At 47.5% G+C, this 27,511-nt stretch overlaps 11 protein-coding genes across 11 annotated transcripts; 6 read left to right on the top strand and 5 right to left on the bottom strand.

The window, feature by feature from the left end:
- GLAREA_08109 (alpha/beta-Hydrolase) lies at positions 1-1,133 on the top strand (the record flags this gene model as incomplete). Its single annotated transcript, XM_008090155.1, has 4 exons — positions 1-39; positions 95-746; positions 797-947; positions 998-1,133. 4 exons carry the CDS (start codon positions 1-3, stop codon positions 1,131-1,133), a joined length of 978 nt encoding a protein of 325 aa, XP_008088346.1.
- Positions 1,134-1,652: 519 nt separating this feature from the next.
- On the top strand, positions 1,653-3,588 carry GLAREA_08108 (uncharacterized protein; the record flags this gene model as incomplete). The annotated part of the gene is made up of 2 exons (XM_008090154.1): positions 1,653-2,167; positions 2,220-3,588. 2 exons carry the CDS (start codon positions 1,653-1,655, stop codon positions 3,586-3,588), a joined length of 1,884 nt encoding a protein of 627 aa, XP_008088345.1.
- A 993-nt stretch (positions 3,589-4,581) lies between these two features.
- Positions 4,582-6,781, bottom strand: GLAREA_08107 (Zn2/Cys6 DNA-binding protein; the record flags this gene model as incomplete). The annotated part of the gene is made up of 3 exons (XM_008090153.1): positions 4,582-5,676; positions 5,729-6,440; positions 6,489-6,781. The coding sequence occupies 3 exons, from the start codon at positions 6,779-6,781 to the stop codon at positions 4,582-4,584; spliced, it is 2,100 nt and encodes a 699-aa protein (XP_008088344.1).
- A 308-nt stretch (positions 6,782-7,089) lies between these two features.
- Positions 7,090-7,323, top strand: GLAREA_08106 (uncharacterized protein; the record flags this gene model as incomplete). Its single annotated transcript, XM_008090152.1, has 1 exon — positions 7,090-7,323. One exon carries the CDS (start codon positions 7,090-7,092, stop codon positions 7,321-7,323), a length of 234 nt encoding a protein of 77 aa, XP_008088343.1.
- A 562-nt stretch (positions 7,324-7,885) lies between these two features.
- Positions 7,886-9,027, top strand: GLAREA_08105 (NAD(P)-binding Rossmann-fold containing protein; the record flags this gene model as incomplete). The annotated part of the gene is made up of 4 exons (XM_008090151.1): positions 7,886-7,934; positions 7,983-8,146; positions 8,387-8,583; positions 8,646-9,027. 4 exons carry the CDS (start codon positions 7,886-7,888, stop codon positions 9,025-9,027), a joined length of 792 nt encoding a protein of 263 aa, XP_008088342.1.
- A 475-nt stretch (positions 9,028-9,502) lies between these two features.
- On the bottom strand, positions 9,503-11,380 carry GLAREA_08104 (FAD/NAD(P)-binding protein; the record flags this gene model as incomplete). The annotated part of the gene is made up of 3 exons (XM_008090150.1): positions 9,503-10,655; positions 10,705-11,103; positions 11,151-11,380. The coding sequence occupies 3 exons, from the start codon at positions 11,378-11,380 to the stop codon at positions 9,503-9,505; spliced, it is 1,782 nt and encodes a 593-aa protein (XP_008088341.1).
- A 1,074-nt stretch (positions 11,381-12,454) lies between these two features.
- On the top strand, positions 12,455-13,790 carry GLAREA_08103 (NAD(P)-binding Rossmann-fold containing protein; the record flags this gene model as incomplete). Its single annotated transcript, XM_008090149.1, has 4 exons — positions 12,455-12,482; positions 12,545-12,799; positions 12,851-12,978; positions 13,026-13,790. The coding sequence occupies 4 exons, from the start codon at positions 12,455-12,457 to the stop codon at positions 13,788-13,790; spliced, it is 1,176 nt and encodes a 391-aa protein (XP_008088340.1).
- A 326-nt stretch (positions 13,791-14,116) lies between these two features.
- Positions 14,117-16,527, bottom strand: GLAREA_08102 (P-loop containing nucleoside triphosphate hydrolase; the record flags this gene model as incomplete). The annotated part of the gene is made up of 5 exons (XM_008090148.1): positions 14,117-15,623; positions 15,672-15,867; positions 15,919-16,125; positions 16,219-16,390; positions 16,438-16,527. 5 exons carry the CDS (start codon positions 16,525-16,527, stop codon positions 14,117-14,119), a joined length of 2,172 nt encoding a protein of 723 aa, XP_008088339.1.
- An 824-nt stretch (positions 16,528-17,351) lies between these two features.
- On the bottom strand, positions 17,352-19,252 carry GLAREA_08101 (MFS general substrate transporter; the record flags this gene model as incomplete). The annotated part of the gene is made up of 2 exons (XM_008090147.1): positions 17,352-18,803; positions 18,869-19,252. The coding sequence occupies 2 exons, from the start codon at positions 19,250-19,252 to the stop codon at positions 17,352-17,354; spliced, it is 1,836 nt and encodes a 611-aa protein (XP_008088338.1).
- Positions 19,253-19,666: 414 nt separating this feature from the next.
- Positions 19,667-21,835, bottom strand: GLAREA_08100 (alpha/beta-Hydrolase; the record flags this gene model as incomplete). The annotated part of the gene is made up of 3 exons (XM_008090146.1): positions 19,667-21,233; positions 21,280-21,658; positions 21,721-21,835. 3 exons carry the CDS (start codon positions 21,833-21,835, stop codon positions 19,667-19,669), a joined length of 2,061 nt encoding a protein of 686 aa, XP_008088337.1.
- Positions 21,836-24,026: 2,191 nt separating this feature from the next.
- Positions 24,027-26,206, top strand: GLAREA_08099 (Zn2/Cys6 DNA-binding protein; the record flags this gene model as incomplete). Its single annotated transcript, XM_008090145.1, has 3 exons — positions 24,027-24,401; positions 24,451-25,898; positions 25,945-26,206. 3 exons carry the CDS (start codon positions 24,027-24,029, stop codon positions 26,204-26,206), a joined length of 2,085 nt encoding a protein of 694 aa, XP_008088336.1.
- Positions 26,207-27,511: the final 1,305 nt, after the last annotated feature.

Below are 27,511 nucleotides of genomic sequence, written 5' to 3'. Positions count from 1 at the left end.
ATGCCAGACAACGAAGGCTTCGCTCAACCATGGCTCGACGTACCTTACCCTCCATCCCCAATCCCTTCCAAACCTCAATTCTAACAAAACACAGTTCGAATCCCAACTCGGCACCCGCCTCCTCCTCCGTGCCTCCACTCCCGCCGAAGCAGACGCACAATACCTCTCCATGGCCCCCCTTCTCATCTCCAAACTCACCTTTCCACCCCCCGACGCCTCCGTAGACACCCACGACCAAACCCTCCCTTCGGGCCCCAAAATCCGCATCTACACCCCGAAAACCTACGTCCCAGGCAGCAAACCCGCCTGTGTGTTTTATCATGGCGGTGGCTGGGCGATGGGGGATCTCGAGGGCGAAGACGCGGTTTGTAGACGTATAGCGCGGGATTCAGAGATCGTGGTCGTGAGTGTGGATTATAGACTTGCGCCTAAACATCCGTATCCCGCGGGCTTGGATGATTGCGTGGAGGCGTATGAGTGGTGTTTATCCAACTCTGAATTCTTGAAGACCAAGGAAGGGAAAATCGTGACATGTGGGACGAGCGCGGGTGCGAATCTGGCGTTGAGTACGGCGTTGAGACTTATTGACTCTGGAAAGGGGGGAAGTGTGGCGGGTGTGGTTGCGGTGGTGCCTGTTACGGTTGCGCAGGAGGTTGTGCCTGAGAGGTTTAGGGATAAGTATCGGAGTTATGAGGAGCATGCTGAGCATACTGTTAATACTAAGATGGCTATGGAGATGTTTTTTGGTGAGTCATTTTCCTGGGGATGGTTGATGAAGGGATGTTAATGGTAGCAGATGCGTATGGAGGAGATCCAAAGGATCCTTATGTTTCACCGATGTTGCATACAAAGATAAAAGAGCTGCCGAGGGTTTACATGGCGGTTTGTGGACAAGATACTTTAAGGGATGATGGGAGGTTGATGAAGGAGGTTTTGGATGAGAATGGGTAAGCAACAGTCTTTTGCAATCAGAACAGATATTTCTAACAGCAGACAGGGTATCAAATCGTTACGAAGAGTACGAAGGATATCCGCATTGGTTTTGGGTCTATCCGTCTGAACATCTGAAAGAACCAGTGGAGAAATTCTTTAGTAATTTGAAAAAGGGATTTGAATTTGTGTTGGAAAAGTAGCAAGCTAGTAAACCAAATCTAGCATAGATCTGTTAGACACAATTAGATTTGCCATTCAGCTATCAACAGACCAAAAGCCTGAAATTTGTAGAGAGTCCTTCATAAAGCCGAGAACTATCTCCCTTCGCTTGGACAGTACTTTTCCATGACAATGCTGCGAAATCCCCATGAATCAAGAACGCAGGCATCTCGCCCCTCCATGATTCAGTCTGCATGCCACTAAAAGTACCCCGCGTTTTGGATCCTGTCAGCGTGCATGGCGTCGCATTTCAGGGGTGTGCCCCTGTAGCCCGCCCGCACTTGAGCTCGAGTCAACTTTCCGGTCTGCATTTCCCGAGTTTGAGAAGCATGGCGAGATGCAACCTTCAATACGATGGTTGCCGCTAGCCGGCTAACATGGGGTTTTCAGAAGATGGATGGAGCCAAAACGATCTCAGCTGTCGGAAATATGAGATGAGAAGCTGCTGAAAGTGTTTGACTTCGAATTCAATCTTGATAACAAACAAAACAAAATCAAACATGGCAACCAACGGGCATACAAATGGAAATGGCACAACCAAAAGACCCCTCCGAGTCGCTGGAGCCTCAGGAGGTTTCACAGATCGCCAACGTGCCATTTGCTCTCTCGCTCATTGCGACGTCGACGTGATCGTTGGCGACTGGATGTCAGAATGTACAATGTCCTGGCACGGTGCTGCCAAGTCAGCAATTCTAGCAAAAGGAGATACCTCTGAGAGAATGGGACTTTACGACCCATCATTTATGGCAAACTTGACACCTGCGCTGCCTGTTCTTGCAGAGAAAGGGATCAAGTTGGCTGTAAATGCTGGAGCTAGCGATACTGAAATGTTGGCTAAAGAGGTTGAGAAAGCGATTAAGAAGGGAGGATTGGAGGGGAAGTTGAAGGTTGCGTGGATACAGGGGGATGAGGTGTTGGATGTTGTGAATAAGCTTTTGAAGCAGGGTGAGAAATTTGAGAATATATGTTTTGGTGGGGAGTTGAAGGATTGGGGTTTTGATCCTGTTGCTGCTCAGTAAGTACTCCAAGTAATTTTGGAGATAAAAGCCTGGTACTGATGATCGTAGATGCTACCTTGGGGGAGCTGGTATTGCTGAGGCTTTCAGACAAGGTGCCGATATCGTTATTTGTGGTCGTGTTGCTGATGCTGCCCCGACTATTGGAGCTGCCATGTGGTGGCATGGCTGGAATCGAGACCAGGACTTCGATCAAGTAGCAGGTTCGTTGATTGCTGGTCATCTAATTGAATGTTCCTCGTACGTCTGCGGAGGATATTATTCTGGATTCAAAGATCTGTTCGACGGGTGCGAAAACATCGGGTTTCCGATCGCAGAGATATTTCCTGACGGAAGTTGTGCGATAATCAAAGAGCCAGATACCGGAGGAGAGATATCTGTGGGAACGGTAGCTTCTCAGTTACTGTATGAGATCCAAGGACCTCAATACTATGGCTCTGATGTAGTTGCTGTTCTCGAAGGCATCAACATGACCCAAGAAGGAAGAGATCGAGTTCTCGTCTCGGGAGTAAAAGGCAAACCTCCGCCAACAACGACCAAAGTTGGTCTCACAGCCCACGGCGGATATCAGGCTGAATTCCACTATCTCCTCGTCGGTCTTGATCTGGAGCAAAAAGCCGAATGGACAGAAAAGCAAGTCCGAGCATCAATGGGAAAGAACGTCGATCGCTTCTCCTGCTTGAAATTCACACTGAATGGCTACTGTCCAGAAGACCCGCGAAATCAAGACGTAGCGACCGTAGACTTCCGAGTCTTTGCCCAAACCAAAGATAGATCTCTGGTCGTCAAAGATTCGATGGAAGTTCCTGGGTTTAACCGCTGGTGTCTTGAAAACTTCCTTCAATCGTGTCCGGGTGCCACTATCGAGAACGATATCCGACAATCTGCAGGTAAAGAATTCTACGAATACTGGGCAGCACTACTTCCGCAGGAAGAAGTTAATCATCAAGTCAAACTTCTGTGGGATAACAAGACGATTGATGTTGCTCCTTCGCCTGCAATGGAATTGTATAGCACGCGTCAATGGTCTTACGAGACGAAAGATCCTGTCGAGCTTTCAAGTTTCGGTCCCACAACACGTTGTCCACTCGGATTCAGAGTGCTCGGAAGATCTGGAGATAAAGCTTCAGATGCTAATCTAGGATTCTTCGTTCGCGAAGATGATGAGTGGAACTGGCTTCGGTCTTTGCTGACGGTAGATAAGATTATCCAGCTGCTGGGTCCAGAGTATAACGGAAAGCTGGTGGAGAGGTTTGAGATACCGGGTATCAAGGCAGTGCATTTCTTGCTCCATGATCATCTAGATCGAAGTTATAACGCAACCAGCACGTATGATGGTCTAGGCAAGAACTTGTGCGAGTATTTGAGGGCGAAATATGTCGAGATTCCCAACTCCTTCTTGAGGAGAGGAAGGATCTGAGCATTTTCATCTTGTACTCATTTTAGCAAAATCAATAAAGCAATATACCAAACCCATGACCAGCTTTCCTCATGCCTTTTCAGCAACCAACATCTAGCCCCACTCCCTCCCCAATCACATGACCTAAGATCCCCATACCCCTCCCACATGTTATCTCATAAATCATCCCCCCTGCTCGTTTCACGCCGACTACTAAATATCGGGTATTTTCATCGATTTACATCGTTTAATATAGGGTATAGTACGAAAGGGGTTAATACCTAGTATTATATTTATCTTATAATATAGAAGGGCGCGGGGAGGTACTCGAATTTCTTTATAGTACGCTATATAAATCGGAACCGTTTATCCTTAGACGCTTCGCAGTAAGAAACCTCACGTGAGACCCACTTGTTTGGTCCTTAAAACTTGTGGTGGGTCCTTGACCAATTAAACACACGGAGAAGCGTCTGATTTATGAGATAACCCACATGTAGTATCCTCGCATTACGATAAGCAACAAACACCCAACTGGTGGCGAGCATCGATGTGCAACGAAACTCAAAAATCGCGCAGACGGAGCAAATGAGAGGAGGGTGTGGCTGAACTTTGCAACCTCTTCGAATCAGAGCGTCGGTGAGATATTTGGGTGTTACTTGACGCGTTTGGTTGAAAAGCGTGACGTGACGGAGAGGGAGGTGGTTATGATGAAGGTTGGTAAGTTACGACCTGTAAGTCAGTAACGTGCTACAAACACGTAGGTTAGGCGATGGAGTTGTGTGTAAAAGAATGGCAAGGAAGAGGTGCGTTAGAGTTGGATGATCGAAGTTGTGGAAGGCAAAATGAAAAGAAGGTTATTCTCGGCAAAATATCGGGTTGTATTTGGTCCCCAGAAGGCATTATTTCTACAAATTGATATCAAATTGATATGTTGACCATAATTTATCTGCTGAAACCTGATATTTGGTATATACTCCAGAGCTTTTCCCTTTAATGGACCCTCCAAGTGAAACACTACAACGCACAATCATTATCAACCTCCAACGCAAACGCCCACGGACTTCGTCCTTCTCTGCGATCTCTTCCCATCTTACCACCTGTTCCTCTTTCCCTAATCCCTCTGTTGATTCCGACCACAGTAATTTTCCCGACATTAGGAGTAGCAGCTTCCTTTGGCGTCACAACCTCAATACTAGGCCGCAGTAGCTCAAGAAAATCATCGTATTCTCCATCTACACCATAGCCTGCATTCATAGGATTGATAACAGTTTCATTCGCGGCCTTGAATGTTGTTGACTCCTCAAAGGCTGGTGGTGTTGGCACTGGCGATTCCGAAGATGTTGTGGATGAGGCTGCTTGATTTACGTATTCAACGTCTTCATCTAGCATATCGACATCATGAAACTCGGGATGAGCTATGTGAAATTGCGAAGAACTTGGGGGTATGAACGGAAATGAGCAAGCTGTTGTTGTCATTTGAGTGAGTGATTCTTCTTCCTGCCACACGGGGGGCCGAGAAGTCACTTCTGGGCTTTGAAATGGCACGGCTTGATGTTGTAGCTGCTGCCATTCGAAGGTTGGCCCCGCTGTTGATGCTGGTTGTGACGGAGCTGTAAGGGCGGCAGATCCAAATGTGGTATCACTACCAGTCCAACACAACCAAGCCTTCTCAATGTATGTTTGCGCGTTTGTAATATCTCGCATATGCTCCTCGTCATCTTCGTCGCTCATGATATCAAAATCAGACATTGCAATAATGGGAATTTCACAGTCTTCTTTCTTGATTCGTACTGGTTGTTTCCAACTTTCATTTCCTGATATGGCAACCAGCCGATCACGAATGAAAGCTGTCCAAAAAATGCGGCGCTCCAGCTTTCGCTTTCGGATGGAGCACATATTTGAAGTCGTTCCAGCAGGAAGTGGCAGGCTGCGATGTAGTCCAAGAGAATAGCAAAGAGATATTGCGAGATTCAGGTAGTGACTGGCATCCTTTGCTGGTGCTGCACGGTGCGCTTGATGTTTGACTGGCTCTGACTGATAGAGGGTCATGAAAAGAAGAGATTGAACAATTGGCAATCGGTCTGCTGTCGTATCAAAATCGTAAAGTAGCTGTTCTCGGGGTCAGCAAGGAAACAAGATACAATTTAGATAATGTGCATACCTTTACTCTACCAAACATTATTCTCCTGCAGTCCTCCCTGTTCGTCCATCCCGCAGCCTTCAACGCTTTTAATTCCACGAACTCTGCACCTGCAAACATTACGGCTTGAAATAGAAGAAAATTGATCTGGGCTCTGCCGGCAAGCTCTCTTTCGGCGTTCTTGCCTCTCTGTTCATTGAGCCCTTCATATCCATACTTGACCGCCGTCAGAAATTCTTCCAAATCAAGAATAGGCATGCTTCCATGTACATAATTGACATATGCTTTCAGCAATGCGACTTGGAAAGACTCGGATGGAAGGGTAAGTGCATCGCGAGTATGGAGATACATGAGATCTGCCACTTCTAGATGATGTGGGAACGGTGTGAAAACCTTTGGAAGAATTGGAAGTCGTTGGTCTGGTGCTTTTGTGCTCGTCATTGGTATTGGTGCTGTTGATAGTGGCGGTTGAATCTGAATCCAAGCTCTGCTTCTCATTGTGGTTGGTGCTTGTAAGACAGGTTCATGTGATGAGGTAGATTCAGTTGGCAGAATTTCTGCTAACGGATGATCTGATAATCTCATACCATGTGGTGCGAGAGCTGTAATGGACACTGGTTGCTCAACACTCTGGCAAATTTCTTCGAGCTCTTCACCACCGTGACATCTATCACCAGCTTCTGATCCATTCTGAGACTCTCGCAGAGACTTCTCCGCGCGCTCCTTAGCTGATCTGAAGATAATTAGCTAAGTCTGCAGCTGCAAGTACTGGGTTACTCACCGCTGTCTACGGCTCAAAGGTAGAATGCAGTCAATTTCATCATGGCGACAATTGCTACACGGAGCGCCATGAGCTATGATGTTGCATCGGACTTTTCTCTGTCTACAAGTCGTGCAAGCTCTGGATGATCGTTTCTTCCCACGACGCTTTGAAATGGGTCGCTGTTCGACCTGTGGTTGCTGCTCTTGCTCTGGTGCTGGAGAGCCTGAGGGCGAGTTGAAGAACGGAGCTGTGGTTGAATTGTGCAGGATGAGAGCAGAAAGATCAAATTCGTCTGAATTGATGTCTGACATTTTGATCTGATTTCGTCGACAGTTGTCGGATTGAAGATTGATAGAGTTCTTCTGCTTACACTTCCTGAACTATCTCTGACAATATGATGGGAAGAGGAATTCAACAACAGGAAGATCAACAAAATCAAGAAAATTCCTTAGGGTCCAGAGCCTTGCCATGGCAGCCCACCATTAGCCTTGTGCAAATGCATCTCCCCGCCATCATCCCAGAGCTTCGAACACGGCGAGTCCGCTATCGCAAAATCCGCGGCCATGGCATGTCGTGTCTATCATCTGGGCGTCACAGCCTCGCACTAGCACATTCAGACATGAAGCATGTTGAGAGTACCTGCATGGGAAAGTTGATCTGGAGTCCGGGTCTCCATAACCGCTGGCTTGTCAATGATGTGGGGTCTGCTACCAACGCGGGGAAACTTGGGAAAGTAGTGTCGAGTCAGGGAGGCGCGTCAAGGATATGTCCGAATATTTTCCTCAAAGAGTTTGAAGATATTGAAGAGCATTATTTGATCAATGAACATCTCATTGTACTGAGAGCAGTTTGATCACAAGAGCAACGAGGACGTCGAACGCTTCGTTTTGAGATATGAAGTGAAGCGTTTGTAGTTGTGATGGATCAACAAAGATCTGCAGTCGTATGGCCAACGAGTTCGAGAAGCTCGGACCACCCAGTCGACTCATTGACTTCTCGCTTCGCGGAGAATTTGACTCAAGTAACTTTCCCCGCAATGCAACCTACAAGGTCACAGGCACCCTGGTATCTTGGAGACTTCTTGGTATTCGAACAATACCATCCTAGAAATCTCCTTCAGGGTCAAGCGGCTCGCCCGCGGACTTTACGGGAGGTTTTCAGTTCGATGTCCGGATTGTAAGCGAGTAAGCTGAATGATTTCCTAGTTGTGGTGAGAAAAAGATAGACTGCAATATCACTTCTTTCAGTCACTTGCGAGACTACGAAGTTGAACTAATTGTACCCTAACTCATACCTCAGGAAAGATTGTAGAGGAAGTATACTACACTGTCACTTCTTTTCACTCACTGCGTAGTTAAACCAATCAACCCCCTTTTCCAACCTCCAGAAAACGTGACCCCATCAATACATCTCAGATGTCTTTCCTACTCAAAGGATCAGCATTCATAACAGGTGCTGCTTCTGGTATGAAACCCCTTCAAACTCTCCAACATAAAGACTAACAAACCGCAGGAATCGGAAAAGCATCCGCCTTCGCCCTAGCAAAAAACGGTATAGAAAGATTATCATTAACAGATATATCACGTACCAATCTCACGGAAACGACCAAGGAACTTCAAGATCAATACCCTAAACTTGAGATTTTGTCGCAGGAATTGGACGTTTGTGATGAAGATGTGAGTGGTGTTTTAGTTGCGTTTTTGGAGTAAAGTTTGATGCTACTATAATTGTCCAGCATTTCATGGTCATAAAAATGTCAAGAAATCACAAAACAAGCATGACCATATTTACCAAATCAGTCCCTCACACACAAGATCAGACACCCAATTTCCCTTCTCACTCTACATAAATACCTCAAAGCACATCACACCCCCAAATCCTTCCATTCCCAGAACGTTTCACTAACAAACCCCCAGGCCGTATCCTCCTCCATCCTCGCAACAACCAAAAAGTTCAACCGTCTCGACATCGCCATAAACGTCGCCGGCATAGGCGCAAACGGCGCCCCAACAGCCGACCAATCCTTCGCCGACTGGGCCAAAGTAATAGACGTAAACCTGCACGGCGTCTGGCGGTGTCAGAAATCCCAGATTAAAGTTATGCTTACGCAAGAGTACATTCCCTCTTTCCTCCAAACCAACTCCCAATCCCATTCAATTCTAAGAAGTTGTATAGGAACCTAGGTCCCCGCACCGGCCGCGGCGCCATAATAAACATCGCCTCGATGTACGGCCTAATCGCGCCTCCCTCCAACCTTCACGCTTCCCCTTACACCGCGTCCAAACACGGCGTCATCGGGCTCACGAAATCCGACGCCAACAACTACGCCTCCAAGGGCATCCGCATCAACGCGCTGTGCCCGGGCTATGTGCGCACGCCGTTGTTGATGGAGAGTGAACGGCTCGGGTACATGGATGAGGCGGTGAAATGGACGCCGATGGGCCGGATGGCTGAGACGGAGGAGATTGGCGATTGTGTTGTCTTTTTGGCGGGGAGGGGCGCGAGTTTTATGAGTGGGAGTTGTTTGGTGGCGGATGGGGGGTATACTGTTAGTTAGAAAGAGAAGAAGGAAAGGGGAGGGAGTGAGTGAAATAAGGAGTTATGGGTTGACTTGAGACATGAAAGAATATGAGTGATTTGGTTGTGAATGACATGTGTATCCCAGATGTGAACTATATGAATTACAAGATGCGTGGTGTATTGAATGAGTTGAATTGAGTTGTGCAACTACCATTTATGGACTCAAGTCCTAATCGAGTAAGTCACGAGCTGTGTGAGCTGTTTGAGTGACTCCTGAACACACAAGAGATGTGGTATGATTAAGCGAAGAAACTCACTGCGCGAGGCAACAGGTTGATAGTGTGCCTACTGTACATATGAACTACATAATCATCACCCAGCTCAATTAGTCTCTAAGATTGGGTTTCAACAAGTAAAACTGAATGTAGCACATTTCATTCCATAGCTATACTAATAATATATACAAATTTCCAAATCCCCAACACCTCATGATATGCTTTCACCCCCCAACACTACAAATTTGCCCTCTCAGGCACAGGAGCTTCATCCTTGACTCCCGCAAAGTTAATCCCAGCATTCCCCTTCATAGTCCCACTCTTACTCAGCACCTTCCTCTTTCCTCCCGTAGTAGCAGGTGGATCATCATCCCGATCCCTAATATAGTAACCCCAGTCTGCCGTATTATCCAGCTCAGTCTGACTATACCCATTACCCATCCACGCGAACCTGTTGCCAGAATACTTGATGTCCCAATCCTCAATCTGGACTTCCCGGATAGCTTCGATGTAGTGCAAAGCAGAGCCGGGCCACAGAGCGGTGATAGGTCCGTCTGGACCTTGCTTGTACCAGGAACGGCATGGGTCCGCCCAGACGGATTTCTTCATGAATTCGTCTTTGTGGGCGATGAAGTCGTTGATGGCTGATTTTGTTGGGGCGAAGGTCTTGATGTTTCTGGTTTGATAGCGGTCGATGAGTTTGAGCATGTAGTCTGCTTGTGCTTCGATGGCACAAAGAACTGGCCCGTTTCCAATAGGTGAGTTTGGTCCGAGGAAGATCAGGTAATTTGGAAATCCGTCGGCAGCCATGCCGAGGTATGAATGTGGATCGTCTTTCCATTGTTCTTGGAGGTTCACGCCACCTGGGCCGATGAGTGGGAAGCGTGGCTTGAATGTGGTGTCGAATCCCGTTGCGCAGATTAGAATATCGACTGGATATTCGTTCCCATCATCACAGAGACATCCCTTCTCTGTTATCTCATTGATTTCTCCGTAGACCGTTTTGACGTTTTCTTTGCCCAAACTCTCCAGGTATCCGACACCTGGTGTCAGGCGCCGGCATCCGACTGACCATTTTGGAATCAACCTTTCTTCGAGGTATTGATTCTGGAGCTTTTGATGCATCTGATCCATCATGTAATCGTGTGTGTCGTTGTTGGGTTTGGTATCCTTCAAGAAGATACCGAATTGTCCATTCAGTCCACGCTCGATGTTCTTGCGGTATTCTGTGAGCACGCCTGGTTTCTGCGCGAAGTCTTTTTGCTCTTCTGCTGAGTATACATGCTGTTCCAGGCCTTGAACGGGTGACACCCAAGTTGGCTCACGGATGAATGTTGTGACCTTGTCAACAATCGGCTGGATCTTTGGAAGTACCTGAATTCCGGAGGATCTAAAGCCAGTCAGCTTGTGTCTTCCCTAATGACGAAACTTCGACTTACCCATTGCCAATAAGACCGACGTGTTTGCCAGTGAGGTCTACATTATCATCCCAATTTGCAGTATGTAGTAAAGTTCCTTTGTATTTCTGTAACCCAGGAATTGCCGGCCACCTCCAGTTGTTTAGAATGCCCGATGCATTTATGAGAATATCGCAATGCTGTGAAAACTGCTGTCCATTCTTGGTATCACGGACCTTGACATCGTAACCGCCAGTACGATCATTCCAGTACGCCCCAGTAACTTGATGTTCGGTCTTGATGTAATTCTTGAGACCGTACTTGTTCGCAAAGCTGTCAAAATACTGAAAGATCTCTTTGCTGCTCGAATAGACTCCTGTCCAGTCAAGCTTTGGCTCGAAACTCCAAGTGTAATTATGAGATGGGACGTCACACGCGCACCTAAAATCGTCAGCAACAGCAGCGTAAGTTCAATTGAGGGAACTCACCCTGGATATCTGTTTTCGAACCATGTGCCTGATACTTCTGGATTCTTCTCGAAAACCGTCAAAGAGAAATTGCTAAAATGCTTTTGCAGCTTATAGGTCATGAGAAGACCAGAAGCACCCGCGCCAACACAAATGATGTTAACATGACGCTCTGCGTGAATTGGACCGTCAAGCCGCCTTGGGCCTTGAAGATCAGGAGAAACGTCTTTAGGAACGAGAAAGTCTGCCATGATGGGTATCTGAAAGAAACAATGTGAATGAGAATGCAACGTATGGTTTGAAGAAAGTCAAGCAAGAAAGATATAAAAGGCTCCGGACTAGGAAAGAAAAAAACCGAGAAGCTATCAAGCACGGGAGCTACCCTGTTGATGGCGGATACTATCTACCATGCAGGGAATAGTGCTCCAGCTAGAGTCATCCCAGAGTATGGGGAAAGTCAATCATGAATCTAGTCTCTTCAATGGCCCGTGGATGCCAATCCTGACTCAAGTTTGATTAAGTCATGTGGGGTAGAGAGTCAAGTGGAAAGCAGAGCCATGAAAGATGGAGTTCAAAAAGTCCTTCTTCCCCAGCGGCGAACTTCGCCATTCCTAGGAGCTTCTAGCTGACACATGAGGATACGAAGACGACACGACCCGTTCGAGTTGGCGGAGGCCGCGAGGCGCATTGCTAGACTGGTCGAGGAGGGGACCCTAGTCCGTCCATCTGGCTCTTCCGTGGCAGCGACCTTGGCTGGGGAGCGAGTGAACTTCCGAGTGTGGAGGTGGTGTGGAGGAGGAGGAGGAGATGGTGGGGACGGAATTGGAGTTGGGGAAGACTTTTCTGGGGAAGGAAGCGAATGATCTTGCATAATTCCAGATTCCTGCACAAACCAGGTTCATAAACGGGTCGTTTGTGCAAAATCCCACGATCCTGCCTGGACCGTGCATGTTTGAATCATGAAAAACTCTAAATATGCACCTCATAAGTCATTCCAATCTCCCTTCCCCGCAGCCAAGATGCACCAATTTCCCAGACCTGCAACCACAACACGGGAAAAGGTTCTCCATCATCCCCTTTCAGTTCCAGCTGGGATAATGCTAGGCCCTGTACATGTTTGATCATGGACTGCAAAAGACCCCTCGGTCAATTGACCGTTCGTCGAATCGGGGTCACCCCGCACTTCAGCCTCGAGCGAAGGGCTACTGCTAGATGAAGATGTTGTGTTGTTGTGATTTTATTATACTGTTTTGATTAATCTAGATTATTTTCTTTGGTGTAGACTTGTAAATCTTTCTTCAAGAGATCAATTGAATTTAAGCGAGATGTCGGGTAACCATGCGTTGATATTTGGTAAGGAAACTTTGGAATACACCCATATACTTCACAAGAACTGGAATGTTGACAATTTCTAGGTGCAAGCGGAATCACTGGATGGGCAATAACCAATGCTCTGATTGAAGGCTATCCCGAGGAGAGTACTTTCTCCAAAGTTACAGCTCTTACAAACCGTCCACTGAGTAAAGAAGCGGCACAATGGCCACCATCAGAGAAACTGCAAGTAGTCAGCGGATTGGATCTGCTCACAGAAACGGGGCAGGAAGGGCTGGAAAAAGAAATGCAAGAGAAGGTCAAAGGAATTGAAAGCGTGACACATGTGTACTTCTTTGGTATGTGAACCTATGAGCACTATGAACCAAAGAGCATGCTAACTCAAGCAGCATACATAATGGACCTTGATCCAAAAAAGGAAATTTCTATTAATGTGAAATTGCTAGACCGAGCAGTTCAAGCCGTTGAGAATCTCTCACCCAATCTCAAATTCGTCGTCTTACCCACCGGAACAAAAGTTAGTAGACCCCCCAACTATAAAACCTCAAATCTAACATACCCAAGGCCTACGGCGTCCACCTCCTCGAAAACTTCCCCTTCACACCCCCCCTCTCAGAATCCATGCCCCGCCTCGACGAACCGCACGCCTCCCAAATCTTCTACTACGCACAAGTCGATCACCTCGCCAAATCCTGCAAAGGCAAAGCCTGGAAATACTGCGAAGTGATGCCCGACGTGATAATCGGCTTCGTGCCCAACAACAACATCTACTGTCTCGCCCAAACCCTCGCGACCTACCTCACTCTCTACGCCGTCGTCGAAGGGAAGGGCGCCGAATGCGCGTTCCCTGGCACGGAAAAGAGCTGGAAGATTAAAAGCAATGATTCGAGTCAGGATCTCGTGGCGCGCTTTTCCATCTACGCCTCTCTCCACCCGGAAGTTTCGCACGGCGAACGTTTCAACATCGCTGACAATGCGATTCCAAGCTCCTGGTCCCAGAAATGGCCTGTGATCTGTGAGTACTTCGGACTTAAAGGCACTGCGCCGCCAGCTGGCGGATCTGGACCGCAGCCGGGGAAGTATATCGAGGAACATCTTGATGCGTGGAAGAAGCTGGAGGAGGAGAAGGGGTTGCAAACTGGACGCGTGGGGAATGAGAGGAGTTTTGGAGGGTTTCAGTATTTTATTATGACGATGTTTGATTTTGATCGGCAGTTGGATATGAGTAAGGTGCAGAAGGCGTGGGGTGACAAGAAGGAGGAGACGGATGTTAAGGGAGCTTGGTGGAAGGCTTTTGATCGGTTTAGGAAGGCGAAGATCATACCGTGATTTTATAGCCTGTGAGTGATATTATAGATAGAATCATTGGAAACGTTGTTCGGATCATGGCTTGAATGATCGATCACAAGTTTTAGAGCCTGTAGGCAGAGTAGCGTTTCGGTTGTAATGTGATGATATACAGCTTTCGCCTCATGATACAGTATATTTGTCTTCTGGATATGGCTAAATTTCGAATATCTCAAGCTAGAGTTTCCTTCCAGATTCGGCTAGCTGGTGCCTCCCGTCACTGCAAGCCAACATGTTACGAGATCAACAACTTCTCAACCTTCTTCTCCAAACTCTCCTCAAACTGACTAACCCCCTCTCCAACACCTTCACCCCCCACCCTTCAACAAATACACAACCCTCCTCCTCCCCTCCTCCTCCTCCTCCTCCCCATCTTCACTCTCCTCCTCCCCCCTAACCCCCTCCACCACCCTCCTCACCAAAAACCGATCATGACTAACCACCACCACGGCCCCATTCCACGTACTCAACGCCTCTGCCAACGCAGTCACAGTATAAAAATCAAGATGCGTCGTAATCTCATCCAGCACAAGCAACTGCGGAGTTTTCCACAGCAGTCTCGCAAGCGCAAGACGGACTAGCTGTCCACCGCTCAGTTTCCGCAGTGGAACGTCACTGGCGGTGCGGCCAGGCAGTCCAAGAGCGCCGAGTAAGCCGCGGATCTCGCCTTCGTCGAGTTTATCCTCGCCGTCGGTGGAATCGTTGATGTCCTGTGTGAGTAAAGCGAGCGCAGTGAGTTCGTGCTCGGCCATGCCGAGGAGTTGGAGTTCTTCGACGGCGTGTTGTGAGTAATAGCCCATTCGTAGCCGCGGATGGCGTGTCACAGTCCCTTTGGTGGGTTTCGTCGTATCTGTTAGGAGTTTGATGAGGGTTGATTTCCCACTGCCGTTTAGGCCTATGAGACCGATTCGGTCGCCCGTGTGAATGGTGAGGTCGATGTCGGTGAGGATTGCTGGGGCTGGAGGCGTGGTCTTTTTGGGGGAGGGATATTTGAATGTTACTTTTTCGAGGGAGATCAAGGGGCCTGGAAAGCGGAGGTCAGGTGCTTGTGGGAGGGTGATGGAGACGCCTTTCTCGTCTTGTGGAATCTCGATCTCTGCTCTTGCGGTAGTATGAAAGCCTGTGAGATCGCGGTTTAGTTTGAATCGCCCTCCATTAGCACTTTTCTCCATTCCCATTCGATTGTCGAGTTTCTTTTGGCGAGATTTGGCTTGTCGAAGTTTGTTGTCATCACCTGCTGCTTTTCCCTGCTTGATGTTTTGTTGGATGGTGTTTTGCATGTGTGACTTCTGTTTTTCCTGGGCGTCTTTCATACGTCCTAGATAGAGCTGTTTATCTTTGATGGATTTGTCATATTGAAGGAGGTCGCCACGAAAATAAGCCAGTTCCTGATCACGGAGTATGATGAGTTCCTGACATACTGCATTGACGAAATCTCGATCGTGGGATACCAAAACTACAGTTGGCGGATTTGAAGCAGAATCCCTAAGTTGAATGAGATACTTTTCCAGCCATATGATACCAAGCAGATCAAGAAAGTTAGTTGGCTCGTCGAGAATTAGTATATCAGCTGGCTGGAGCAATACACTTGCGAGATTCGTTCGCATGCGCCATCCACCTGAGAGTGTCGAAACGTGTTTGTCGAAATTGGCTTTGGGGAATCCGAGACCTGTAAGAATATTCCTAGCTCTCGTTTCGATATCTGCAATCCTTGCGGGTTCCACTTGTGATTGCAGTTCGACAAGAAGGTCACTCGCAGCTTGAGTTTCTTCTTGTATTACTTCCTCAGTTAGATCTTCATCTTTCTCTGCTAGCCTGAACAGAATGTGAGTTATTGTTCGTAGAAACGAAATATGCCACTACCTTTCTGCAGACTCTGCAATTTTCTTTTCGAACGCTGTAAGTGCTTTACGGGCTGCCATGCCTCTCGTCCCACTTCTTAAACGTGCATCTTTGTCTAAGATAAAGAGCTCTCTCTTCATCCGATCATGGTGCAACTGTCTAAAGGCACGCAGTGCTGCTAAAGTCGAGGTTTGCCCCTCAATCGCTGCAGATAGAACTAGGAAATATTAGTCTAGGCCCTTTGAGGATACAAATTATGTTTTCATACCATCAATTTCTCTTTGAATCTCGTTCCTTGAAGTTGCATTGTCAATTACTTGCTCAAGTACCGATAATTTTGCTGTGGAAGTCGCAATACTGCTCACAGATCCATCGCCAGCAGCAGCTTTGTCTGCATCAGTCTGTTGGAGGATTGAGATCCGTGTTGGTATTGGAATACCGGGGATCAGTTTCTGTGCCACCGCTTTCAAGATCGCTGGAGTAGAATTAGTATATTCCTATCGCTATACCATTGATTTTATATTTCTTCTGGTCATTTGAAATGTTTCATAGTTGGAGAATGACTTACTCGATTTCCCAGTACCGTTTCTCCCAATTAGTGCGTAATGAACACCAGCTTTCAGTTTCAGCGTCGCGTTCGAAAGAAGTTCCAGTCCATCAGCTCTAGCCTTTCCTTTCGGCTTTACAGCCGACTTGCTAGGACCAGATGTCACGGTAATATTCAATCCTTCGATATCGAGCTACAATCCATTAAGCAAAATTCGCGAAACATAGTAAACTCTCTGACCTCTTGGTATACGGGGTTTTTAATGTCGAACCGAGTTTGTTTACTGGTACACAGAATCGTGGTTTCGGCTTCCTCGACGTTGGTTGCCATTGCGACGGAAAAGAATGATAATTGCTTTGATTACTGTTGATTCGGCTTTACAAAGATATTTGAAGAATTGGTTTCTTTGGAAATGTTCCGTCTTTTTATCAAATCGTACATGCGGAATTGGTTGTTGATTCTATTGTCTCTTCGGTCGCCAAAATCGCAATTGCCAATCCTTTTCGGCGCCGTTGCGAGCCGATGAGGAATTGGCTTTTTCGGTCTGAGTCACTTTGGTAACCCCAAAACTACCTACCAGGTAGGTATCTTACATGTCGACACACTCATTGCATGGATTCAATCTTCAATGAAACCTGGGGGCTTCGGAGTCCGGTGGTAATCCGCGGACTTGAGTTACGCAAACCTCGAAATGTTTTCGTTGGTCACGTCGTTGCATGTGGCTGCCAGGATGGAGCACGCAATATGCAATTGATCAATCGTGTCAGTCATAGACAGTCACCATGGAGTCACTCCAAATCGATCCTTATTTGGCTTTCAGTCAATTGAAGGAGTTGCATTGTAAGAGGACCTGCAATTCAAGGCTTGACAAAAAACCTCTTCAAGTCACGGCGTTGTCACGTGCATGTCACGTTATTGTGCTCCTCAAGTCTAACTCAGCCGAGTACTTCAAACATAAGCTTCGGTACAAGTCAATGATATACCAGCTCTGGTCAGTTGTTGACTAGCACTTCCTCTTTCTACGACAAGGCGCCGCCACTTTCGACTGATTCTCCAAGAAACTCTTAATACACACTATACATTATACATTATTCATCTAACGACCGCCTTTACCACTAAGTACAAACACTTCGGTTGACCACTGTTTCAAGCTTTTATTCCTCAAACCTTTGTCTCCCCAGATTCTTCTTACTCAAATCAATCTCGTCTACAAACATAGAAGTAACCAATCCCAGTCCGCTAAACGCCGTCATGGCGAAGAATATGGCTCTGAAGCTTGTAAGATATACTCCCAATATTCTCCTCAAAGCTTCGGTAGAGATATCGACCACTCTCAGTTCTAAGATGAAAGCTACAGCGTTGGAAGCATCACTAAGAGGAGCGAGTGGTCCCGTGAGCTGTCCTGCCGTCGAAGAGATCGAGTTTGAAAAAACAGAGTTGAATATTGTCGATGCGATGGTAAGCCCTATTAGGCCACCGAACATCCTGATAGTCATCAATAAGCCAATGGCTGCGCCGGTATCATCTACTCCTTTGACACTGGCCTGCATAGGCAGCATATTGAGACGTAGCAAAGCTACACCAGTTCCCCAAAGAATAGGAACACCGAGACGCATGGACGACGATGAATCGGCATTGAATAAAGCGAGTAAGCCAGTACCGACAGTCAACACGACCCACGCAAAGCGCAAGATCCAGACATATCCGCCAATGACCGACACCATCATCATCGAGGCGGCAGCGAAAACCACGCTCGTAATGACCGTTGGCATGAGAGACACTGCTGATTGAATTGCCGTCTGAAGACCTACTGCTTGATAGAACAGCGGCAGGTACTGCAACAGTGCAACTAGTATCATACCATGTATGAACGCTCCTGCTAAAGTCATATTCGCAGTCTTCGAACGGAACAACCGATGAGGTACAATAGGTGCTTTTGGTTTGGCTTCGTATATTGCGAATGTGACGAGCAACACTAAACCTAAAAGCATGGGAAGCAGAGTCTGCCACGAACCCCAGGGGAACAATGAACCAGCCCAACTGAGCGGTAGAACAAAGACTGTGATGCCAACGACAACCAAAGCCATGCCTATCCAGTCTAGATTGTTCAAGTTCTCAACCAGCGAAGAATCAAGTCGAACTGGCCGTAACTTGAGGAAGAAGATCACCAACGGCGCCGCAAACCCAAGTAAAGGCAAGTTGATCCATCCAATCCACCTCCAAGTCAGATAATTACTGAACGACGCACCAATAACAGGACCCAAGATATTCCCCACCGCGTTCGGAATAGCCATCAAACCCAAATACGTCGAACGCTCCTTCAGCGTCGTCATATCAGCCAGGATGATCTGAGCGAGGACATCAATACCTCCTCCCCCAAAGCCCTGCAGTACTCGCCCGATAATAACGGTATTCATAGTCTTCGCAGTAGCAAACACAATAGATCCGACGAAGAAAAAGGACATGCAGGCGTAGAGAGGCGGTTTGCGGCCAAAAGCGTCGGATATACTGGCCCAGAGGGGTTGCATGACGAGACCGCAGAGGGTGTAGGACATGTTTGCCCAGAAAGACCCGAGGTTGTCGCCGGACAGTTCTTCTGCTATGGTCTAGTAGGAAGTATTAGTTCAAATGGTTTGAGGTTTTGCTACGAGTGTAGAGGAATATTCCTCACTGGAAGCGCGATGCCAAGGGCCGTCGCATCGACCTGGAAGACGAAACCTGTGGCTGCAAGACCGATGAAGGCGAGTTTGAATGCTAGGGACTTCTTGGCTGCCGGTTCAGGAGCTTCTTCAGCATCCTCTTCTATAGTCATGGGATCCAGTACACGGCTAGTATTGTGGTTCGAAACATCTTTGCTGGCGGTTTGTACCCCTATTTCCGATCCAGAACCTGAGCGTCGACGGATCGTGAACGAGTCTTCCATGATCAAAATGTGCCACGGAATTACAATTGCTCTTTGAATGAAGAGACTAGCAGAATCATTTCCAAACAGTCTCAGAAATAGGATGATTGCCTTGTACCTTTTGTTTCTGACGTCCTGAAGTACTTCTGACATCGGAGTTTAACCAACACCGAAATTACAGGGGAGGAAATTTACCTGCGCTCTAGAATTCTCCCAGGAACATCGGTGTGCAAAGTACCGCGACGGTATTCAATTGCGCCGATTATATGTAAAAGGTGGAATAATGTTGGAAATACATAGACTCTGTAAAAGTCACTTCGCTTCTTGCGGTGTAGCACCTGTGATCGTATTTTAGCTAGTGGACCTTCAACGTTCGACTTGAGTTCAATTCATTCATTCTTTCGCTTCACTAAATCATCCGAGAATATTCTGTAAAGCATAGATTAGGTATTCTAAATAATCCATCATTCTAGCTTCTACGGCACTGAAGCCAACGTATATGTATATTCTAATTTAACCCACGGCACGGCCCCTAAACTTTTCTAAAGCACTTGTATAAGCAACCTATCACAAATAAAGCTCAATCGGCCAACCCAGCGCAGCGCATTGGTCAGGATCTCGAAACGGAACCATTTTAGGGGAATCTTGTAATAGTCTCACATTGCGCGCATCAGCCTTATTTTTTGTTAAAGGCGTCCAGGGCCCGGACTGCTGGAGTGCTGCAATTGTGTTTTCGTACCTTCGGGCTTTCAAATAGCCATTGCTGGGATTGGGATCGTATGATCGTGCGAAGCTCGTCCATGTATCAACAATGAACTGCTCGAACAAGAGGTCATTGACATCTCGAAGTTGGTACCCCATTCTGAGAATGGTGCCAAATGTGTAGAAGAGTTCCCCGGAATGGCACTTGAAGTACTCCTGATCGGGATCACCATATGGATGGCTGGCGGTAACAGGGGCCTGACAAACTGGGGGATTCGGATTCCAGTTGGGGGTTTGATAGGATCGATTGAACTCGTAAAAGTACTGGTTTGGCGCAAAGACATCGTTCAGTACCCCGGCGTAAGCAGACGCTTCGTCCGAGCATCTAAATATGGTGTCTGTGGCTACACGAGCTGTGACGTTGAACACATTTAAAGTCTTGTTGACGCCGTCCGGAACAGGAAAGAGTCCTGAGTTTGTAACCACTGATGTATTGAAGCCAGTGGTAGTTATAGCTTGAGACACGTTTGTTGTCTGAACATAACTAGTAATGGCACCGCCATCGTCACGCATTAGTCCTTGGAGTAGGTGAACGTTGCCAAGAGATCCCATTGCGGAGGAACTAAGCGGAAGTTGGCTGGTTTTTAGATAGGTGCCATCAACGACGAGGTATCGTACAAGATTCCCTATTGTTCCTTTGGATAACGTTGAAGCGGGCAAGGCACGTAAACACTCTAGCTGGGATGTTGCCGTTGTACAGTTTGTCGCAGCAAGGAGAGGCTTCGTCGCAAGCGAGACAGCAGCGTCAATCGACAACCACGAAGAATATGTTTCACCATAACCACCACCACCTAGATTAGACATTGGAATCGCAGCTGCAAACTTCCCCTTTGCTTTTGGCGATGCCATTATGGCACGCACGCTTGCTGCTCCTGCGGATTGCCCAAAAATAGTGATGCGATCCGGGTCGCCTCCAAAATTTTGGATATTTCTTCGAACCCAGTCAAGCGCTGTGATAGCATCCCCTAAACCATAATTGCCTTTCGTGACTCCGTCGTCGAGAGCCAAGAAACCCAGGGCGCCGAGGCGATAATTGCATGCAACCATAACAACATCTCCCCTCGATGCCAGATTTCCACCATCAAACGTCGGGTCATTTGCAGTACCGCTAGTATATCCTCCACCATAAATCCATAGCATAACTGGCTTTAAATCTTTCTTTGGGGCACCTCCGTGGGCAGGAAGAAAAGGTGTCCACACGTTCAAAAACAAGCAGTCCTCGGATCCAACACCTCCTTGGTAGCATTGAGAGCCATACACCATCGCCGACGCATTGTTTTCTGTGCCATGATATGTTGTTGAATGTGTAAATCGTTTAGGCTCCGGCGCAAATCGAATTCCAAGGAAACGAAAGCTCAACCGATCGCGGAACCTACTGCTGTTAGCATGCCAATCGAATCGGAATATTTATTACGCACCCAGTGATATACTCATTGTTGGAATGCACAGTAGCCTGCCAGCGAGATGATGTATCTTGGGTCGTTATATCCGAAAATGGTGCAGATTGTGTGCAAAATGCGGGCAATTGCGAGTGCGGACTGAAAGTCGTAGAATCTCTTATGCGCCCCTTCCCGTCAATTGCTCGCTTTGCAGTAGCAGAGGAGGAGATCCAATAAAGCTGGTCGCTGCTGTATTTGCCCTGGTACGTGAGATAATCAAGATTTGCTTGTATGCTGGTATTCTTCGATTCCGGTGTCCACAATGATTCGCCTAGTTCCGCACATGCTTTGGCTGCTGAGACCTGCGATCTGGGAGTAAGAAGGATAAGACCCGAGTCGGCAGAAGAGCTCTGTGGACCTGGATGTTTCAACAGTTAGGATCCTATTCTTTGCTTGCAAATCAGAGAGCACATTTCTAACCTCGAAGATCATTGTTGATCAATATAGAAAGATCAGATCCGATTCCATTAGGCGAGGGGGCTCCCGAAGCCATTTGGGCGAGCGCAACGATAAAAATCGACAACGCCGAAGCCATCTTTTCTTGGACCATCATACTGGGATCCGCTGATAGCAAACTGGGCAGAACCTTCACAAGTATAAGCCTTATACCAGACCAGATACACAGTATATCTTGCAAAGTGGGAGAACCTACATGATAAGTGAAAGCTAGTCTCATCAAATCATCACAGCGTATTCGTAGTCGGTACGAGCACAAATAGATCTCCATCTACTATACAAGTCCCGCGCGGGGTATGGAGAAGTTCCTGCAGCGGATAAATGTTGGGGAAGAAAATGCAGCTACAGATTCCCCGGCTCGTGTGCCGATTAACGAGCTCGGCCGCGATGAGGTTGATGGTGTTCGAGTTTCATTGTCGCAACAAGCTTTGTTGTTAGTGCAAGTCGGTGAGCTTGTACCCCCCGAGAAAAAACTGATTGTGTTTGCTTATCGCGTTGAGCTCCTCGGTGTTGGCATTGGTAGGAAGCAGCCGTCCAGAGAACGTGCCACGATCCACGGATGTCCCCAATCCAGCTGCTCATCGCTCAGGGGCATTCGAGCCCAAAGTCACTGAAGCTCGCCATTCTCCTCTGTGAATACAGAGTCTGCTACACGAGTTCTCTAGTCTTGCTAGGATAGCCAAGACGGAAGCTAAGCAGCGGATAGGTGAATGTGATTGTGATATTGACTGCGAACGACGGCCAGAAAGATGGACAAAAAGGCAATGGAGTTTCATCCATATGACTGGCTCTTTACTCCAGAAGTTCATGCATCCAAAGCTTCAGGCTGAATCATCCAGCGAGATTAGCGACAATACCGCGATATCACCTTTCCCGCATTCCGGTGGGGGTTTACGAGGAGGAGGAGGTTGGATCTTGTGGAAGCACATGATGAAGAGGAAAGGTGGGATGACGACGGGTTTTTGACATGTTTGCTGTGTTCCTGGATCCCAACTCTTTCGGTGAAGCCCCTGTCTCGCAGCTCGTTCACCGTGCCCGCCGGGGAGGGCTGACATAATCCCTCGCTAGCCTAAAGGGGCTCGCTCGTGGACTTGGTGTTTGTGGGGACACCGAGAGAGTCCCCGTTGACGCACCTCGTCTGTGTGAACCTCTCACAGCTGCTCCTCGAGCTACAATTGATTGGAATTCCCCACGAAACAAAATCCTCCTTTTCTGTTCTCAACACCACTACGAACATCGTCGTGGACCGTCTCGATATCACCCTGAACCCGACTCTGATTCCTCTATTCCTAACTAAGCTTTCAGCAGCATTCACGCCGACATCTACGCGGAGTACCCCCTTCCGCCAACCAGAACCTCGTCTTACGAGCTCGCTCCATAGCCTGCACCAATGCATGTATTGGTTTGGAGGGGAGAAGAAGATACTTATCCGTTGTAGACGACGTAGGCCATATTCGGAGGTACTGGTACTTCAAACTCAAAAACAAAGCAGCGTGATCGATTCCGTCGACTCGCTTCATCAATATTCCCATTGCGAGCCACTTAGCATTCAATAGCCGCTGTAGCCATTAATTCAACTCCAACGAAGCCATCAGCAACCTACTCGGCCCTTAATCTTGCTTCGAAAAGAGCCGATTGCAGTGTTTGAAGCGGGAGCTGCGAATCCAAGACCGCCATGGCTTGTCTCTTTCGTGTCGGGGGCGATAGTCGCTCGTACTGCACATCCAAGCTGCGCTCGACCTGTTGCCTCTAATATAATCAATTGTCATAATCAACAATGATGAGGGAGAGGTTGCTTTACATAGCATTTAATATGTTTGGGTGTTAGATCAACACCATTTCCAGAAGGACGCCTAGTCTTCCCTTGGGCCGCCACCTACCGCACCCCAGATTCTCGCTCGTTGGTCCTGCATGAGCATCACAGGGTTTGCCACGATGTAATATTGCCCCCCCCGGTACGAAGGCCTTCTTCTAACCCCCAGTAACCCCTCGACATTATTTTGTCTTGAAGTTCTTGCCTTGTTCCACTTTTCGGCGGGTACGGGCGCATGTGCGTTGTAACCTCTGAAATTCCTCGCTTAAAGACGAGGTCTGTTGGCGTTCTTATCACAAAGCCTCTTCCTCGTCTTTTTGTCCAACCTTACGTTGTGTCCATCAAGATTTGAGCGACGGAACTTCATCAGTTGTACTGCGTCTTCACTATAATATCCAAAGATTAGCAGCCATGTCCTAAGCAGCATACTTGTGCAATCAAAGTTGCATTCAACATCATGTCAAATTCCTCGGCAGAGAACTCCCCAATATCGACTGCGGGCGGCGGAAGACATTTCTCCATGTCAGCAAACGACAAATTTACTATTGATATTCCATCACCACGCCTGCAAGTAAACACAAACACAAACGGCAACCTCAACTCGCCCAATACACTGAAGTCTCCAACCGCACGACGTATTGCAGGATTTTCTCGTGAAGGAATACTTGGTTCAGCTCAAAAAGCCAGAAACTTATCACAGTCTTCAGCAGATAGAGAATCAATGACGAACGGCAACCAAAATAGGCAAGCGAGCGACGATGGAATTAATCCTCACAAAAGGAGAAGCACCGATGCTGGGGTTGATTATCCTAGAAGACGAGCCACCATTGCTGTAAGTAGACTTACTGTTCCTCATATTTCTGGTGTTGACGCCGGTCAAGTGTGAAATTTGTCGATCGAGGAAGTCACGATGTGATGGGACCAAACCCAAGTGTAAATTGTGCACGGAACTGGGCGCGGAATGTATTTACCGAGAACCTGGCATCAAGCTTGATGCTGGTGATAAACTCATTCTAGAGCATCTTGCTCGTATTGAGGGTATGCTCCAGTCGAGCCTCGTTGGACAGACCTCTAATCTAGCGATCTCGGCTGGCTCACCATCGATCAATGGAAGAACGACTATCAGTACCGACGAAGAAATGATGCAAAATGGAGCGAATTTCATCTCAATGCTTCCGGCGACTGGCCTAGGTACTTGGACGACACCCACTAACATTTCAACCATGCCGAAAATACACACAAACGCAGCATTGCATTTATTACAGTGGCCGTTAATTCGCGACCTTATCTCCAGACCTTACGACCCGCAAATTCTCCTCCAACTTGAAATGTCCAGGGAACCTCTCACACTGTCAAAAACTCCATGTCTTGACCTGTCGAACACCTCAGCCTACATCGAGGCATTCTTTGCAAAAGTCAATTGTTGGTACGCTTGTGTAAATCCGTACACTTGGACGAGTTACTATCGCATCGCACTCTCTAATGGCTTTCGAGAAGGGCCCGAAAGCTGTATTGTCCTTCTCGTCTTGGCTCTTGGCCAAGCGAGCTGCAGTGGAAGTATCTCCCGAATTTCAAACGTACAGGATCCGCCTGGAATGCCATACTTTGCAGCGGCATGGGCACTTCTTCCTAGTCTGATGACTCGGAATACTGTTCAGTCGGCTCAGTGTACCATTCTCGCAGCTGCGTATCTATTCTATCTGGTCCGGCCCCTGGAAGCATGGACTTTACTGAGCAGTACCAGCACAAAGCTTCAGCTTCTCTTGAGCGCTCCTGGACGGGTCCCAACAGGCCAAAGAGAGCTAATGGAAAGGGTTTATTGGAATGCCTTACTTTTCGAAAGCGACCTACTTGCTGAATTAGATCTTCCTCATTCCGGAATTGTTCAATATGAAGAAAATGTTGGTTTACCGGGAGGATTTCATCCAGAGGACGAAGAAAGCGTTGGTCGTGATGAATTGTGGTATTTCCTCGCCGAAATTGCTCTCCGACGTCTTCTCAACCGGGTCAGCCAGCTTATCTACTCAAAGGACTCCATGGCTTCAACACAGAGTCTCGAGCCGGTTGTGGCAGAGTTAGATTTCCAACTAACCCAGTGGTACGAGAGTCTTCCACTACCATTACAATTTCCCTACAACCGCTCTCTTTTGCAAGACCCGGTACAGACTGTGTTGAGACTGCGATATTTCGCATGCCGGACGATCATATACAGACCTTATATCCTTGCGGTACTGGATAACGAATCTGCTGCGATGGATCCTGTTGTGCGCGATAATTGTCGGAAGTGCTTAGAAGCATCCATAAGGCAATTGGAACATATTACAGCTCAGTGAGTACTCCTTAATTTTTCCTCGAAACTATCTAATCGGTGGTAGTCATGCTGGCCACATCCCATATTTATGGCAAGGAGCGCTTTCTATAGCTTCTCAAACACTTCTTGTTATGGGTGCCACGATGTCACCTTCGCTTTCCGCCATTCTTTCGACTCTTGTACCGCACTTAGACGCTGTCGATGCGATTATCAACGATGTGGTTACCGAAGTTGAGCGATATGTGCACCTTGCTCCTAGTCTCAGTCTTTCCGCGGAGATCATTCGTGAGGCTGAAATGAGAAGACGTGCATATTTGGGAACATGAATCATCAGTTCTGCTGATACAGCATTCATTACCAGCGTCCGTCTTAGAAGAGCTGGGCTCATGACGGATGCCTCATCGACCGCAACTGCGAGCCACTTCAGGCGGAGCGGAAAATTTGTTCTTTAACTATCTCACCAACCCTTTCATCTGGAGAAGAAGCCGATGTCAATGCGGGAACAAGTTTATCGTGTGCTATGCACGCAGGATACCAACACTGTTTAAATACTGAGCTAGTAAGGCTATGGGTCTCACAGGTCTGCATTGAGATTTTTCCATGCATTCTATTACAAACAATTGTTACGGAGAATCTGAGCAAAAGCTCACGAATTCACTTGACTATTACTGTTTCTCGGGTATAGTTGTTACACTTACTCGTATATTGGGGGATGTTGCACGAGGTACATGTCACAGTCACATGTACCAAGAGTTGCCTTGATTCCAAAAATATCACAATACGTTGAAGCAATTTAAAAGCTTCCAATACAGCACCGCGCAGATTGTACAGAGTGCGGGCGGCCGAACAATATAAAACAATGCTGCGCAATCAGAATAAGGTCGAGCGCACAGCCTAGGTGCTTTGTTTCTATAAATGGGCGTGGAGATACGAGCAAAAGAGGGCTAGTCAATGATGGAAGGATTAAAACGCGGCTATCATGAAAGTATAGAAATGTAGAGAAAGTCAATGAATTAACGGCACAAATATGCGACTCTCAAACTACCTTGCTGAGCAAGATCTTCTGACCTGCATTTGATACTGCAGCCTGACATAAAGAGCTACGCCTCACCTATACATCTCAGTTGCGCAACCTCGTTCGCAACATTTGAAATACCAACCCAACAAACATCGCTAGGCCGCCCTCCAGCTGACGTTTGACGTCCCGTTCCGCACCTAGTAGTAAAGCAAGACAAATTCAAATTATCAGCCCGCATTCTGCTTCCCCGATGTTTCTGACTCCGCACAAAAGCTGAGCTGTCATAGACGTGGGAGCATTGTGGTTACATTCAAGTCGCATACATAACAACTCCTGCAGGACGAGTGTGGGGACCCCGCAATGTTGCGCGTTTCCCCTGGCCATGAACCTACAGCCTTCATGATTGGACAGTTTCTGTATTCCAAAGGGGCGTGGTGGCATGCAGTAAGAACACTCGCTTCCTGATTTCCTGCGTGACATTCTACGCATCCTTCCACTGCGCTTCTCTCAACCTACGGCACAACCACATTTGTTCGTACTTCCAACCAAACACTCATGACCTAGAAGGGCATTATTCGTCATGTCACGAGTTTTCGGACACAGAATAGCTAGG

This window comes from Glarea lozoyensis, assembly GCF_000409485.1.
Source record: "Glarea lozoyensis ATCC 20868 chromosome Unknown GLAREA9, whole genome shotgun sequence".
Classification (NCBI taxonomy): domain Eukaryota; kingdom Fungi; phylum Ascomycota; class Leotiomycetes; order Helotiales; family Helotiaceae; genus Glarea; species Glarea lozoyensis.
This window is presented reverse-complemented; position numbering and strand designations above follow the sequence as displayed.